This window comes from Oncorhynchus nerka, linkage group LG10, assembly GCF_034236695.1.
Source record: "Oncorhynchus nerka isolate Pitt River linkage group LG10, Oner_Uvic_2.0, whole genome shotgun sequence".
Taxonomy (NCBI): Eukaryota; Metazoa; Chordata; class Actinopteri; order Salmoniformes; family Salmonidae; genus Oncorhynchus; species Oncorhynchus nerka.
The window spans coordinates 50,515,959-50,529,641 of record NC_088405.1 but is presented as its reverse complement, the minus strand read 5'-3'; the positions used below and the strand labels follow the sequence as shown (position 1 = coordinate 50,529,641).

General features: G+C 44.4%; 1 protein-coding gene across 3 annotated transcripts; it reads left to right on the top strand.

The window, feature by feature from the left end:
• The first annotated feature begins 2,998 nt into the window (after window positions 1–2,998).
• Window positions 2,999–13,069, top strand: LOC115135478 (NHS-like protein 2). Of its 3 annotated transcripts, none has more exons than XM_029670199.2 (7): window positions 2,999–3,107; window positions 3,495–3,545; window positions 4,118–4,217; window positions 4,652–4,801; window positions 9,354–11,847; window positions 12,050–12,188; window positions 12,468–13,069. In XM_029670199.2, the coding sequence occupies exons 5-7, from the start codon at window positions 9,453–9,455 to the stop codon at window positions 12,688–12,690; spliced, it is 2,757 nt and encodes a 918-aa protein (XP_029526059.1). In that variant the 5' UTR covers window positions 2,999–3,107; window positions 3,495–3,545; window positions 4,118–4,217; window positions 4,652–4,801; window positions 9,354–9,452; the 3' UTR covers window positions 12,691–13,069. The 3 variants fall into 3 exon arrangements, with proteins under 3 accessions (XP_029526059.1, XP_029526056.1, XP_029526057.1); XM_029670196.2 differs by having other exon boundaries at window positions 4,118–4,223; XM_029670197.2 differs by lacking the exon at window positions 3,495–3,545 and having other exon boundaries at window positions 4,118–4,223.
• The last annotated feature ends 614 nt before the right edge of the window (window positions 13,070–13,683 follow it).

Here is a 13,683-nt window from a genome sequence, read left to right as displayed (position 1 = left end):
AGAGACCTGACCGTGTGGTGCAAGGACAACAACCTCTCCCTCAACGTGATCAAGACAAAGGAGATGATTGTGGACCACAGGAGAAATTGCACTGAGCATGCCCCTATTCTCATCGACGGGGCTGTCCACATTACCAACAAACTAACATGTTCCAAGCACACCAATACAGTCATGAAGAGGGCACGACAAAACCTATTCCCCCTCAGGAGACTGAAAAGATTTGGCATGGGTCCACAGATCTTCAAAAGGTTTTATAGCTGCTCCATCGAGAGCATCCTGACGGGTTGCATCACTGCCTGGTGTATGGCAACTGCTCGGCCTTTGACCACAAGGCACTACAGAGGGCAGTGCGTACGGCCCAGTACATCACCAGGGCCAAGCTTCCTGCCATCCAGGACCTCTATACCAGGCGGTGTCAGAGGAAGGCCCTAAAAATTGTCAAAGACTCCAGCCACCCTAGTCATAGACTGTTCTCTCTGCTACCGCATGGCAAGCGGTACCGGAGTGCCAAGTCTAGGTCCAAGAAGCTTCTAAACAACTTCATAAGACTACAGAACAGCTAATCAAATGGCTACCCAGACTATTAGCATCGCCCCCCCTCGCTGCTGCTACTCTCTGTTATTACTTATGCATAGACACTTTAATAACTCTACCTACATGTACATAATTACCTCAATTACCTCGACAACGATGCCACCTGTCACGACTTCCGCCGAGGTTGGCTCTCCTGCCCGTTCGGGCGGTGCTCGGCGGTCGTCGTCACCGTCCTACTAGCCACTACCGATCCCTTTTCGTTTATCTGTTGGTTTTGTCTGATTGGTTGCACCTGTGTGTTGTTTAGTTTATTAGTGTCTGTATATAATGTAGGTTGTCCCACCCTTGTTTTGTGCGGGATTGTTTATGTTGTCATTATATTCGTCTATCGGTGTTTTTGTGTTTCTTATTCTCCGGTTACTCTGTTATCCTGTTTTGGATAATTTCACCCTGTGTGTGTTTGGGTTCACCGTGTTTGTTTTGTTCAACGGAGAATAAACTTTATATCGCTATCTGCTCTCTGCGCCTGATTCCACCCACCTTGATTAGACGTGACACCACCGCACATTGACCCATTGACTCTGTACTGGTACCCCTGTATATAGCGCCGCTCCCCACTATTGTTATTTACTGCTGCTCTTCAATTATTTGCTAGCTAATTTCTCTTACTTTTTTTGGGGGGGGGGGTTAAGGGATTGTAAGTAAGCATTTCACTTTAAGGTCTACACCTGTTGTATTCGGCGCATGTGACAAATAAAAATGTATTTGATTTAATCAGCTATAATTGAGTGAAACCACTGTCAAGCTTTAGCCTCAACATGGAACTGAAATGAAATAGCTGTCAAAATAGTGATTCGTAAGGCAGCTGAAATCTTTTGACCCTGAAAAGTTTGACCCCAACACTCGTGATTACAGAGTAACTCGTTAGCTGGTTAAAAAGGACTGTCAAAAACAAATTGACCCTAAACTGATCTTTGACCTGGCAAAGTATTTTTTTTTGTACTTGTATTTTATGAAGACCAATTAACCAGCAATGTTCCCTCTAAGGTGCGCGCATGCGAGGGCAAGAAGCTCACCAAGACTGCCTCAACAGAAGAAATATGAGCCAGCGCAGAGTAGCACGAGATTGAATTGCAATCAACTTTCTACAGTTTTCCCCTTTAGTTAACACAACAGACATTTCCCCCTTACATTGGGAATTGTGATCGAATCAACACAAAATTGGCCACTTTCAATGCAATATACTGAAACAAAACAAACTATGCAAGATTTAGGTATGCAAAACTAACTGTGAAAGAGATCGTCTTGTAGGCAGAGCACATTGGAGTAGAATTCTATTACGTTGGTAGGCGAGCGACTCAGGCCTGTACTCTACACAGGCAGGTGCGCCACAACCAATCATAGCTGCAGTAGGCCTATATGCAAAGAGCCATTGCCATTTATGGATCTGTGCCATTTACTTTGAACTGGACTGTGTTCTGGCTACAGCGGTCACGAGTAGATGCACTTGTTTTGAGATCAAAGTGAGAGCTGCATGCAGCCACATGTGCAACATTTTGTTCATATTCTTTGCTAGTTAGTGAGTTATTAGCCCAGTTATAGCTCATTTCTAGTTAACAATGGGGGAGTGGTTGTTTCCTACAAGAGCACAAAATGTGTGCATTTCTATCCATCTTTAAAAAGGCAAGTCAGGTAAAGAGCTTTTTTTTTATGTCTTAAAGGGGAAGCGTTGTATTTTGAGATTGTCTTGAATAGCTAAGTAGCCAATAGGCATAATTTGTCCGATTCTTTTTTTGTTGTCAAGTGGTTTCTTGCATCAAACACAACATTTTCAGACACCTCCTTGTCTGAAGAACAAGTGGATAAGCAGGTTCATGTCAAGCACTGCATCTTTATTTTCAAAAGTCTCATGGAATGTAGGCATTGTAACCCCCACACATTGTCTGCGACTGTAGGCTGAATGATAAAACAGCTATTTCCGTGTTAAAATGTTATGGGATGCATATCCTCCATTGTTTTTGACGGTAGGCGACTCTGGTAGGCCTACATTATGATCAAATAGCCACAGTAGTCTACTTGGCCACTGTTAAAGCTGTAACTTAAAGCGGGTACAGCCTCAATGTTCACAGTAAACACACACTTTTTTTTGAGGGAACATTGATAACCAGTAATGTTTTACACCATCCATATATCCCCATCATCACTGTAAGACACCCAATCAACTTCAGCAATCCCCAGGAGGGTGTGTGAGCATGATGTCTGCCTGTAAGGAAGCAAGGGGTGTGGTGTACATTCGATGGTTCTCACCCTTCACTGAAACCTTGACCCTGATCATCGAGCCCCAGCCCGAATCACTCCCCTGCTCTGGTTTCCTGTCACAACGCCTGGTTCACAGCCACTTCCTGTGTTCTAAGGGAGGGGCTGATTTAGAAGTTACATTTGAGGAACATTGGGTCATATTGGGACATATGTGACAAGAGTGGGGGTTACAGCCAGGTCTAGAGAGACAACTCACCATCTCATTCAGCAGCTTGAGGATGCTGATTGTGAGCTCCTTTCCTGCATGTAAAAAGGTATGTGATTTGGTTTCTATAGTGTAAAGGCTTATTCTACCAAGGGCTGCAGGGTTCGATTGATAACGTCAGTATGGAATGGTGAATTGATGGCCATTCAATAAACTCTCAGTTTTGAGCTCTTGATGATCAGCTAAGGCTCATGGCATGAAGATGACCTGTAGCAAGTTCAAGTATTTCAAAAGTACAATGATTCCTTTGCCACTTGAACTTTTCTTAATGTAATGCAGCAAATCAGTAAAGATTCAGTGCACTGAAATACAATTTAGTAGGTCATGTCGGCATGGTATTATAAAGGAAGAACTTGAATGTTCATGCAGCATCTAAGTTTACTTTTGGGAAAGAAGCAAAGCGTGCTTGAATAAACCCCAGCCTTTTAATTTCAAGGATTCACATCGACTCGGATCAAGCAACAATTGGCACAGCAGAGCTGTCTCGGTAAGGTTTGAGTGCATGAATTGCCTGTTGTGTTGTAATGCGTCTACTTTTCTTGCTATGATAAGCACAGTCATAAACCCAGCATTCCCACCAAGTTCATGAAGGCCTCAAAAGGCTCTATTCATATGTGTATCACAGAATAGTCTTCGCCTGGCTACCCAGACTCCAGACTCCGGCCAAACATTACACGCCGCCCGTGGACGTTTAGTCTCTTCTCTGCAATGAAAAACGAAAGATCAGCTGAATAAATTTTGTGTGAGTCGTCAGACTACACAGGCAATGTATGTGTTGCACTGTTAATTTAGCGGAAAAACTTAAGCGCAGAGGGTGTTTTCCAGAAGTTGTGAAACGCTGGTCAACAGCTCGCTCAACTTAAGCACAAAAGGGTGGACTGTCGTTAGCAGAAGAGATGGGGACCCGGTTGTATCTCCCTCACATCTCGTCATCTTTCGCCTCAGTTGTTACTGTCAACACCTGCTACATCATGCATCAGTAATTTAGTTGAATTTGACTGTATTGTTGATTGTTTAAAAAAACAAATGATGCGATAAACATGGTTTATCTTTCTACAGCATCTGAAGGGACGTTCCTGAGCGAGCAGCCACTCATGACGTGAACTTCTGAACACACCCATTGAGATGAAAAAAGATATTAAAATATAAAAACACTGAGGTGATTGTAAGTTGACGTTAAATGGTCTCAAGCTTTCATTCGTTTATTTACATCAAAAGTTGATGGAGTTGAACATTTCCATCTGGCAAAGTCAATTTAGCAAAACAGCTGGGAATGACTTGCAAATACAGTACTGTACATTGCATGATTGTGACGTAGAAACGGACATACATGATCTATACTCCTCAGTGTAAACCAACCAAGGCGTACCAGGAATATCAAGTCATGTTAAGTCTGTTATGTCAATTCTTGTCATGCTGCAGCTGTCTTGAGTCCACAGAACTATTTTGATGTCCCAGCCTCTTTGAAACTGTTCAATACCCTTCTTGTCCCTTAGAGGCAAATGTGCTCCACACGCCATCAGAAAACAATTTTGATGTCCATCCTCTGTTCTCCCCTGTCTGTCTTTCTACCTCTCCCTCTCCCTCTCTCAGCATCCGACGAACTCAGAGCAAGCAGCAGCCCACTTCCAATTGTCATGGCAACAGCATGTGAATGCATTGGGCCATAGGTGCAGACTGTAGAGTGGATGTAGGAGTGCGGCATCGGAAGCCACAGCTCTATCTCCTGAAGCAAGCTGTAAGGTAGGAGGGGGACAACACAGAGGTTTGGAGGGGTTTAGGAACACGTTAATCGGGCTCTGTTTTACAGGAAGGTCGAGATGACAGTATGCCACTACTGTCCGTTCATTCTGTCATAGATTCATTTTTGACTTCATGTATGTAGACATGCGGACAGAGCTGTGTGGTTTATGTCAAATAATGGCATGTTTATTGTTCAAATTAGTATGTATTTATCCAAGGAAGTCGAGGGTCTCTGTCTATCTACAGTGTGTACACGTCTCTCTCGCTATCTCCATCTCGCTCTCATCTATCTGGAAAGGTAAAACATGAACATGATTATGTCAGCAAGTCCTCTATTTTAAGCGTTGTTGTTATTGTGTGTGTGTGTGTGTGTATTGTGAGAGGTTGTGTGTGCGTGTGCAATGTGCATGCATTTGTGGGTGCATGTATGCATGTGTGAGTGTGTGCATGTGTGTGTGTGTGTGTGTGTAAGTATGTGTATATACACAGTACCAGTCAAAAGTTTGGACACACCTGCTCATTCAAGGGTTTTTCTTAATTTGCACTATTTTCTACATTGTAGAATAATAGTGAAGACATCAACACTATGAAATAACAAATATGGACTCATGTAGTAACCAAGAAAAAGTGTTAAACAAATCAAAATATATTCTACATTTGAGATTCTTCAAAGAAGTCACCCTTTGCCTTGATGACGGCTTTGCATATTATTGGTATTATCTCAACCAGCTTCACCTGGAATGCTTTCCCAACAGACTTGAAGGAGTCCCCACATATGCTGAGCACTTGTTGGCTGCTTTTCTTTCACCTTGCAGTCCAACTCATTACAAACCATCTCAGTTGGGTTGGGCTCAGGTGATTGTGGAGGCCAGGTCATCTTATGCAGCACTCCATCACTCTCCTTCTTGGTCGAATAGCCCTTACACAGCCTGGAGATGTCTTTTGGGTCATTGTCCTGTTGAAAAACAAATGATAGTCCCACTAAGAGCAAACCCGAGGGGAAGGTGTATCACTGCAGAATACTGTGGTAGCCATGCAGGTTAAGTGTGCCTTGAATTCTAAATAAATCACTGACAGTGTCACCAGCAAAGCACTATCACACCTCCTCCATGCTTCACGGTGGGAACCACACATGCGGAGATCATCCATTCACCTACTCTGCGTCTCACAAAGACACGGCGGTTGGAACTAAAAATCTCAAATTTGGACTCATCAGACCAAAGGACGGAATTCCACATGTCCATTGCTCATGTTTCTTGGCCCAAGCAAGTCTCTTCTTCCTATTTGTGTCCTTTAGTAGGTGTTTCTTTGCAGCAGTTGGACCACGAAGGCCTGATTCACGCAGTCTCCTCTGAACAGTTGATGTTGAGATGTGTCTGTTACTTGAACTCAGTAGAGCATTTATTTGGGCTGCAATTTCTGAGGCTGGTAACACGAATGAACTTATCCTCTGCAGCAGAGGTAACTCTGGGTCTTCCTTTCCTGTGGTGGTCCTCATGAGAGCCAGTTTCATCACAGCGCTTGAGGGTTTTTGCGACTGCATTTGAAGAAACTTTCAAAGTTATTCACATTTTCCAAATTGACTGACCTACATGCCTTAAAGTAATGATAGACTCATTTCTCTTTGCTTATTTGAGCGGTTCTTACCATAATATGGACTTGGTCTTTTACCAAATAGGCTATCTTCTGCATGCCACCCCTACCTTGTCACAACACAACTGATTGGCTCAAACACATTAAGATGGAAAGAAATTCCACAAATTAACATTTAACAAGGTACACTTGTTAATTGAAATGCATTCCAGGAAGCATGAAGCTGGTTGAGATAATGCCAAGAGTGTGCAAAGCTGTCATCAAGGCAAAGAGTGGCTACTTTGAAGAATCTGAAATATAAAATATATTTTGATTTGTTTAACACTTTTTTGGTTACTACATGATTCCATATGTGTTATTTCATAGTTTTGTCTTCACTATTATTATTATTATTATTATTATTATTATTATTAGAAAATAGTAAAAATAAAGAAAAACCTTGGAATGTGTAGGTGTGTCCAAATGTTTGACTGGTACTGTATGTATGTACACACACACACACACACACACACACACACACACACACACACACACACACACACACACACACACACAAATAAAAAACTTAAATATTACATTTACATAAGTATTCAGACCCTTTACTCAGTACTTTGTTGAAGCACCTTTGGCAGCGATTACAGCCTGGAGTCTCCTTGGGTATGATGCTACAAGCTTGGTACACCTGTATTCGGGGAGTTTATCCAATTCTTCTCTGCAGATCGTCTCAAGCTCTGTCAGGTTGGATGGGGAGCTTCACTGTACAGCTATTTTCAGGTCTCTCCAGAGATGTTCGATCAGGTTCAAGTGCAGGCTCTGGCTGGGCCAGTCGAGGACATTCAGAGACTTGTCCCGAAACCACTCCTGTGTTGTCTTGGCTGTGTGCCTAGGGTCTTTGTCCTTTTGGAAGGTGAACCTTCTCCCCAGTCTGAGGTCTTGAGTGCTCTGGAGCAGGTTTTTGTCAAAAATCTCTCTCTACATTGCAGTGGCTGTCATTTCAATCATAGATATAGAATTCATAGAATGGACCTATCCTTTCAGACCACTGCAATGTAGCTGCTACACCATTGAAACGTAAATGAAATTGTAGCTTCTAATTACTACCACAAAGATGACCACAGGTCCACCCACCGTCGAATATCAACTTAAATGGTCATGTTTATTCTGTTATCTATGTGTGTTTCAATAGGTTTCCTATGCTGGATTGACAGTGTAACTTGAAACAACAGATATTCCCATTCAAATCAACATTCTCTGATGTGTGGACCTTCAACCATCTTTGTGATACCATTTGAAAGTTTTACATTTCAATTGTATTCCCATTTCAGTACATTTATGAGTCAAAACATGACACCCACCCTCTATTCAAGAGCATGTTGTGGCTCAACCGATGGCGGGCACAACACAAATACCTCAGATGTAAAATATGGTCGAAGCATATGTGAATATGAAGGGGAAAAAATCAAGAGTTAACATGTTTTTAAATAGTTGACATTAAAGGCAAAAAAACAAGTTAATGCAGAAATTATAAAATAGTTTGACAACCCTGTTTGTAATCTTTTCAATTATATAAATCTCAACCGTTCATCTTTTCCAGTGATGAATTAGATTTTTTTTTTTAAATTTTTTTTCTGACTTAATTAGTCAAGTCAGTTAAGAACAAATTCTTATTTACAATGACGGCCTACCCCAGCCAAACCTGGACGACGCTGGGCCAATTGACATCTACCCTATACGACTCAAAATCACTGCCGGTTATGATACAGCCTAGATGATACGGTAGGGAATGCAAAACGGGTCAAATTGAATCACCTTTATCTCCTGAATGTTTTGGCATTCAGGTCCAAAAAGTCACTTTCTGAGCACTTCTACAGTGAGCAAATGTGTACGGAAGGTTTCATTCAAATCATAAGGGGTGCTGTCAAAAAGGGAACCACTTCAAATGGATTTACCCAATGGCCATGCAAAAACGTTCTCTTGAATCCATCATAACCCACTTAGCATTTACAAGAAAGAAAGTGTTAAATGTCGTTTTTTCCTAAATAGTATATTGTTCAGAGAGTTGTCAAGGGAGAAAGCAGGTGATAGAACGGAAATTAAAATGGAAGGAAGGGGGGATTTTGGACTGAAAGGAATTAAGGTTTAGTCCAGCTATGAAAGAGGTGGGGATTCCATGAGCAGCTGTACACAACAGTCTTTACCCTACTAGTTGTCCCAAAAGAAGGTGCGCCCTCCAACAATAACAGATGATCATTTCCCCCATGAAACAGCATTGACCATCTTCATTAGCTAACTTCATCCGCACTCTCTCGGACTGTGCTGAGACTTGCTATCAAGTCTTCCATTGTTGAATGGGTAGATCTCAAAGCAACATTCATCACACTAGCCGTGAAACTATTACTACACTGCTCCTACCATCTCTTTATTCCTGTTCAATAAATAACTGGTTGGTCTTCGTAATAGAGTTTGTCAATCTACCACAATCAAAATGTAAAATTTTTTAACACACTCTTTCCCTTTTTATCAATGGCCATGGCTTTGTTGTTGTTGTTGGCATGATCACTGGATCTTGTTCATCCAATGCAGTGTAAATGGTGAGAAACCAGACATCACGCAGTATAGATCTCATCTGGGAGTGTTTTTGTGCTCTGACTATGGATGAACAGGTAGCAGTTGCCATGGCAAACACCCACTCTTTCTTTATCAAGCACAAGACCAAGATAAGTAGACATTTTCTGATGTCCTTCCTTCCTTCTTCCCAGCCACAGCTCTCTCTCGCCCCTCTCCTTCTCTCACTCTCTCTCTATATACAGTATCCTTGTACTCAATGAACTACGTCTTAATTCAAAAGGGAAATTAACAAAAGGCAGAATAGCTTATATTGGTTTTATTTCTGAGACCAAGATGAACACCCCACTATGCTCGCACTCACACAACTTGTTTCTTCTCTCTTCTCATCCAGCTGAATGAAAAGTGAAACCCCGTTCTCTAAAGAGGAGCCATCTCTGCTCAGCCAATCAGCCTGTGATCTGCCTGGTCTCTCGGGAAAGTATCTGATGCCATGGAGCACAGGGCCCTGATGTATACCAGTCAACCCTGGAAGGGGCCCAAGGGCTCCACCTTCACCCCCAACTGGGACACCCCATCATGCCGACCAACCGTCACATCCCTTTGCCCTGACGTGGTAAAGTCCCCGTGTCAACATGCTGCCAACATATGTCACCCTTCAGAAGTCCCTGTGACCTCCCAGTCCCAGCAGATTGGCCCCCACGCCTCAACATCCTCTGGGTTTTCTGCCACTGCCAACACTGCCAGTAGAAAAGGTGAAAAGGAGTGTAATATAGTCATCCCCATTCAAAATGAGGAGACAGCCCTGCCAGCATACAACCCTGGGTTTCGCGGACGCTCCTTCTCCGCAGCCACTGCCTCACACCCAGTCCCACCCAGACGCAGATGTGACAGCTACGTCCACCTATGCCCCGACAACGGCTCAGAGGACACTAGCAGAGGCGACGCCTCCCAGTTGAGCCCAGACGTCTCCCCTGATCACGGTGGTCCACGGTCGCGGTCCCGCAGCATCATCCTGAGGAAGACAAAGAGGAGGCCGGTGCCGCCAACCCGTAGCGTGTCCCTCAGGAGAGAATCTGCCACCAAGCTCAGAGACAACAGGACTAAGAGCCTTTATATCGACAGGGACCCTGCCCCCCATGACTCCTTCCTGCCTGACCTCATCCTCATCTCCACACCGAGGACAGAGGAGGTGCTGTGCCTGGAGAAGTCCCCTGCTCAGCCTGTACAGGCCCGGGTTGGGCCACCAGTCAACGACAATGGGCAGCTACGTGAAGTAAGGTCTATTGAGCCCTGCTGTCTCATGTCAAGCTCAGGTTCTGCTATGGTTGCACCTGTAAATGAGGGAAGAAAAGCCTCCAGCAGGTCAGAATCGGTCAGACCCCTTCCCCCCTTGCAACGCCCGCAGTCTCTAACTTGTAAGCAGTCCCCCTTCCAACAACCTGCCTCAGTCTCTCCCTCCAGTGGCCAGTCCAGCTCTCAGTGTGAGACTCGTTCCCCTCCTGTCCTCACATCTGCCATCACGGGACCCTCCCCCTTGGGCTGCAGGATGCGCCCCAAGTCCTCCACCTCGCCCACCTCCCCCAGATCCAGCAGGCTGCGGCTATCCTTGGAGTTGCCAGGGGTCGTCCCTCTCCCAGACTCGGCGGTGATCAAACCCAAAGCCACCCGGCGACACTCAGAGTCCTCTGGGTCGTCTGGCACCACCAGACCCAGACAGAGGCTGAGCTCCAGCATGATGGTGATGCCTGTGGTGACCCAGGAGGATCTCAGCAATGTGCGTTTGCGTTCCGTCAGCAGCTCAGACTCTGACAAAGGCCTGGAGGGCTCACCTGAAGTCATCAGGGAGGAGGAGCTGGAACAGGAGCTGGAGCTGGAGAGCTGCCCACTGGTCCACCACAGTCCTAAAGCTAAACCACCTGTTGCTGCTAAGCCACCTGCACACAAATGGCCACCGATACATTTGGTAAAGTCTTCCTCAGTCTCTACTAATTTCTCAGAGACTGTTCCAGCCTCACCAAGAGAGAGCCAGGGGGACATGTATATGGTGGAAAGGAGACCAAAACCTAAAAGGTCGCACCAGCTTCCTCGTGTTGCCAGTGATGGGGTTATGGTTGAGAGGCAGCAAGCTGTAGACAGGCAACAATATGATGACCCACACCCACCACCCGCCTCCTGCCATTCAGAGAATAGGGATGTGAGAAGGACCTCTCCCACCAGGACCTCATTTCTCCTAGCTGAACTGGATAGGAAGAAGAAGATGGTTCCCCCTCCAGTCGCAAAGAAACCGGATGTCCTCTTCATGTCCTCCATCAGCTCACTGGGACAGAAGAGTAATAGGAGCCATGTCTGGTCTGGGCCCAGTGGTGCTTACAAGTCTCCTGCCAGTGCATACCAGTCTCCTGCCAGTGATTACCAGTCTCCTACCACTGCATACCAGTCTCCTGCCAGTGCATACCAGTCTCCTGCCAGTGCATATCAGTCTCCTGCCAGTGCATACCCGTCTCCTGCCAGTGATTACCAGTCTCCTGCCACTGAATACCAGTCTCCTGCCACTGCATACCAGTCACCTGCCACTGCATACCAGTCTCCTGCCAGTGATTACCAGTCTCCTGCCACTGCATACCAGTCTCCTGCCAGTGCATACCAGTCTCCTGCCACTGCATACCAGTCTCCTGCCACTGCATACCAGTCTCCTGCCAGTGCATACCAGTCTCCTGCCACTGCATACCAGTCTCCTGCCAGTGCATACCAGTCTCCTGCCAGTGCATACCAGTCTCCTGCCACTGCATACCAGTCTCCTGCCAGTGCATACCAGTCTCCTGCCAGTGCATACCGAGACAAAGACTTTACTGGACAAGATCTCAACCATCACAGTATAAGAGATGGTATTCTTCATTTTATAATAGAAACGTTTTGAACTCTGCATGCTATCTGTAACCATCACCTGTAACCATCTTTATAGTTTGTTGTTACTATCGAGTCAATATGTACAAATAATATGTAGGATGGCATGAGTTAGTTCTTAAACTAAGAGTTAGCTCTTGCACGAAGTAATGGAAATGACACTGTGTTATATTTTTCCAACAGGGTTCGTCCTAGTTGAGAACTGTGAAGAGAGGAGGGCAATGTCTCAGATGAGAACACTGTGCCTCGGGGAGGAAGAGGAGGAAGAGTTGGAGCACAACTCACAGTCAACTACTGAGGACCTATTCACCATCATACACAGGTAATGGGACGTACTGTTCCCCAAAATAGAATTGTGACAGACACACAAAACAAACTACCTGTATTACGTAAGTGAAAGAGATCCAGAGATGGGCCCTGTTCACTTTCATGCACACTAAATTAGTTACATAATTCCATCCAACAAAATAACCAAACACACTTCACAAAGAAATATGTTGTCAGAATTATTTTCAACTTATGTTTTTAAAAAAAAACATTTTTTAAAATATCTTCTTCACAAGTGTATTAAGTTGTCTACTTTCGGTCTCCCTTTTTTAAGGTCCAAGAAGAAACTCCTGGGTCGCAAAGAAACAGCTGACAGCAGGCAAGGTTACGGATCCCCCATTAAAGGCATCCAGGGGGTTGTCCAGAAGTCAAGCTCAAAAAATGACAACTTCATGGCTTTTCTGCAGAGGCGGAGGAGCAATAAACCCAACTCTGGGGAGAGACTGTCAGCCGCTGAACTGCTGAAGAGTACCAAACCACTGGTCGGTCAGCCATAGAGCATCAAACAACTCCAATGTTTATGTTTCTCAATGTGTTGCAAACACTTATCACTCAATATGGGGCATGAGGGTATTGTGGACAATCAGGGACGGGGGGGGGGGGGGGGCAGGGGCTATTGTTTATATTGCATTACGTGCTACACCGACAACTTGTTTCTGTGATGGCAATACAGCGTACAGAGGTCTAACTGTGAATATGACAACATGTTGCCCAGCTGTGTTTTGCTTATGAGCTGAGACAATCTATCACGTCAACATATTTGTCTTGCCTGGACTTGTGATGCTTACACCATTTGTTTTTGAGCTGCCAACATTTGTGCTTTTGGTCATGTGTCGCTCAGAAATAAAACAAAAAGCTGCTTGTGTGTCTATAACAGATCATTAGTATGCGTCTGACCTAACCCACTGCTGCCCAAACCGGATGCCCTTATTTACTCGGACAAGCGAACGGCTCAACGTGATTGCTGTTTTATTGACTGGCTTTTCATCAATGAATAATTCCTCCAGTGTCAGGGTTATTGAACTGATATCAATTCAAGATATGTTCAAGGGACAATGTTTTTCGCCTAATATTTCCCTATTACAATGACATTGCATTCAAAATTGGTAAACTGGTAGGGCTGTGAAAAAGAGCAATTTAAGTCATTCAAGAACTTAGTCACTCAAAAGTGGGGATTGCTAAACATTCAAGCCAAGCAAGGGGACTCTGAGCATGAGGGGTGTTACTGAGAGTGTTAGAGATAGATAGATGGGACTTAATATATATATATATACACTGCTCAAAAAAATAAAGGGAACACAATGTAACTCCAAGTCAATCACACTTCTGTGAAATCAAACTGTCCACTTAGGAAGCAACACTGATTGACAATAAATTTCACATGCTGTTGTGCAAATGGAATAGACAACAGTTGGAAATTATAGGCAATTAGCAAGACACCCCCAATAAAGGAGTGGTTCTGCAGGTGATAACCACAGACCACTTCTCAG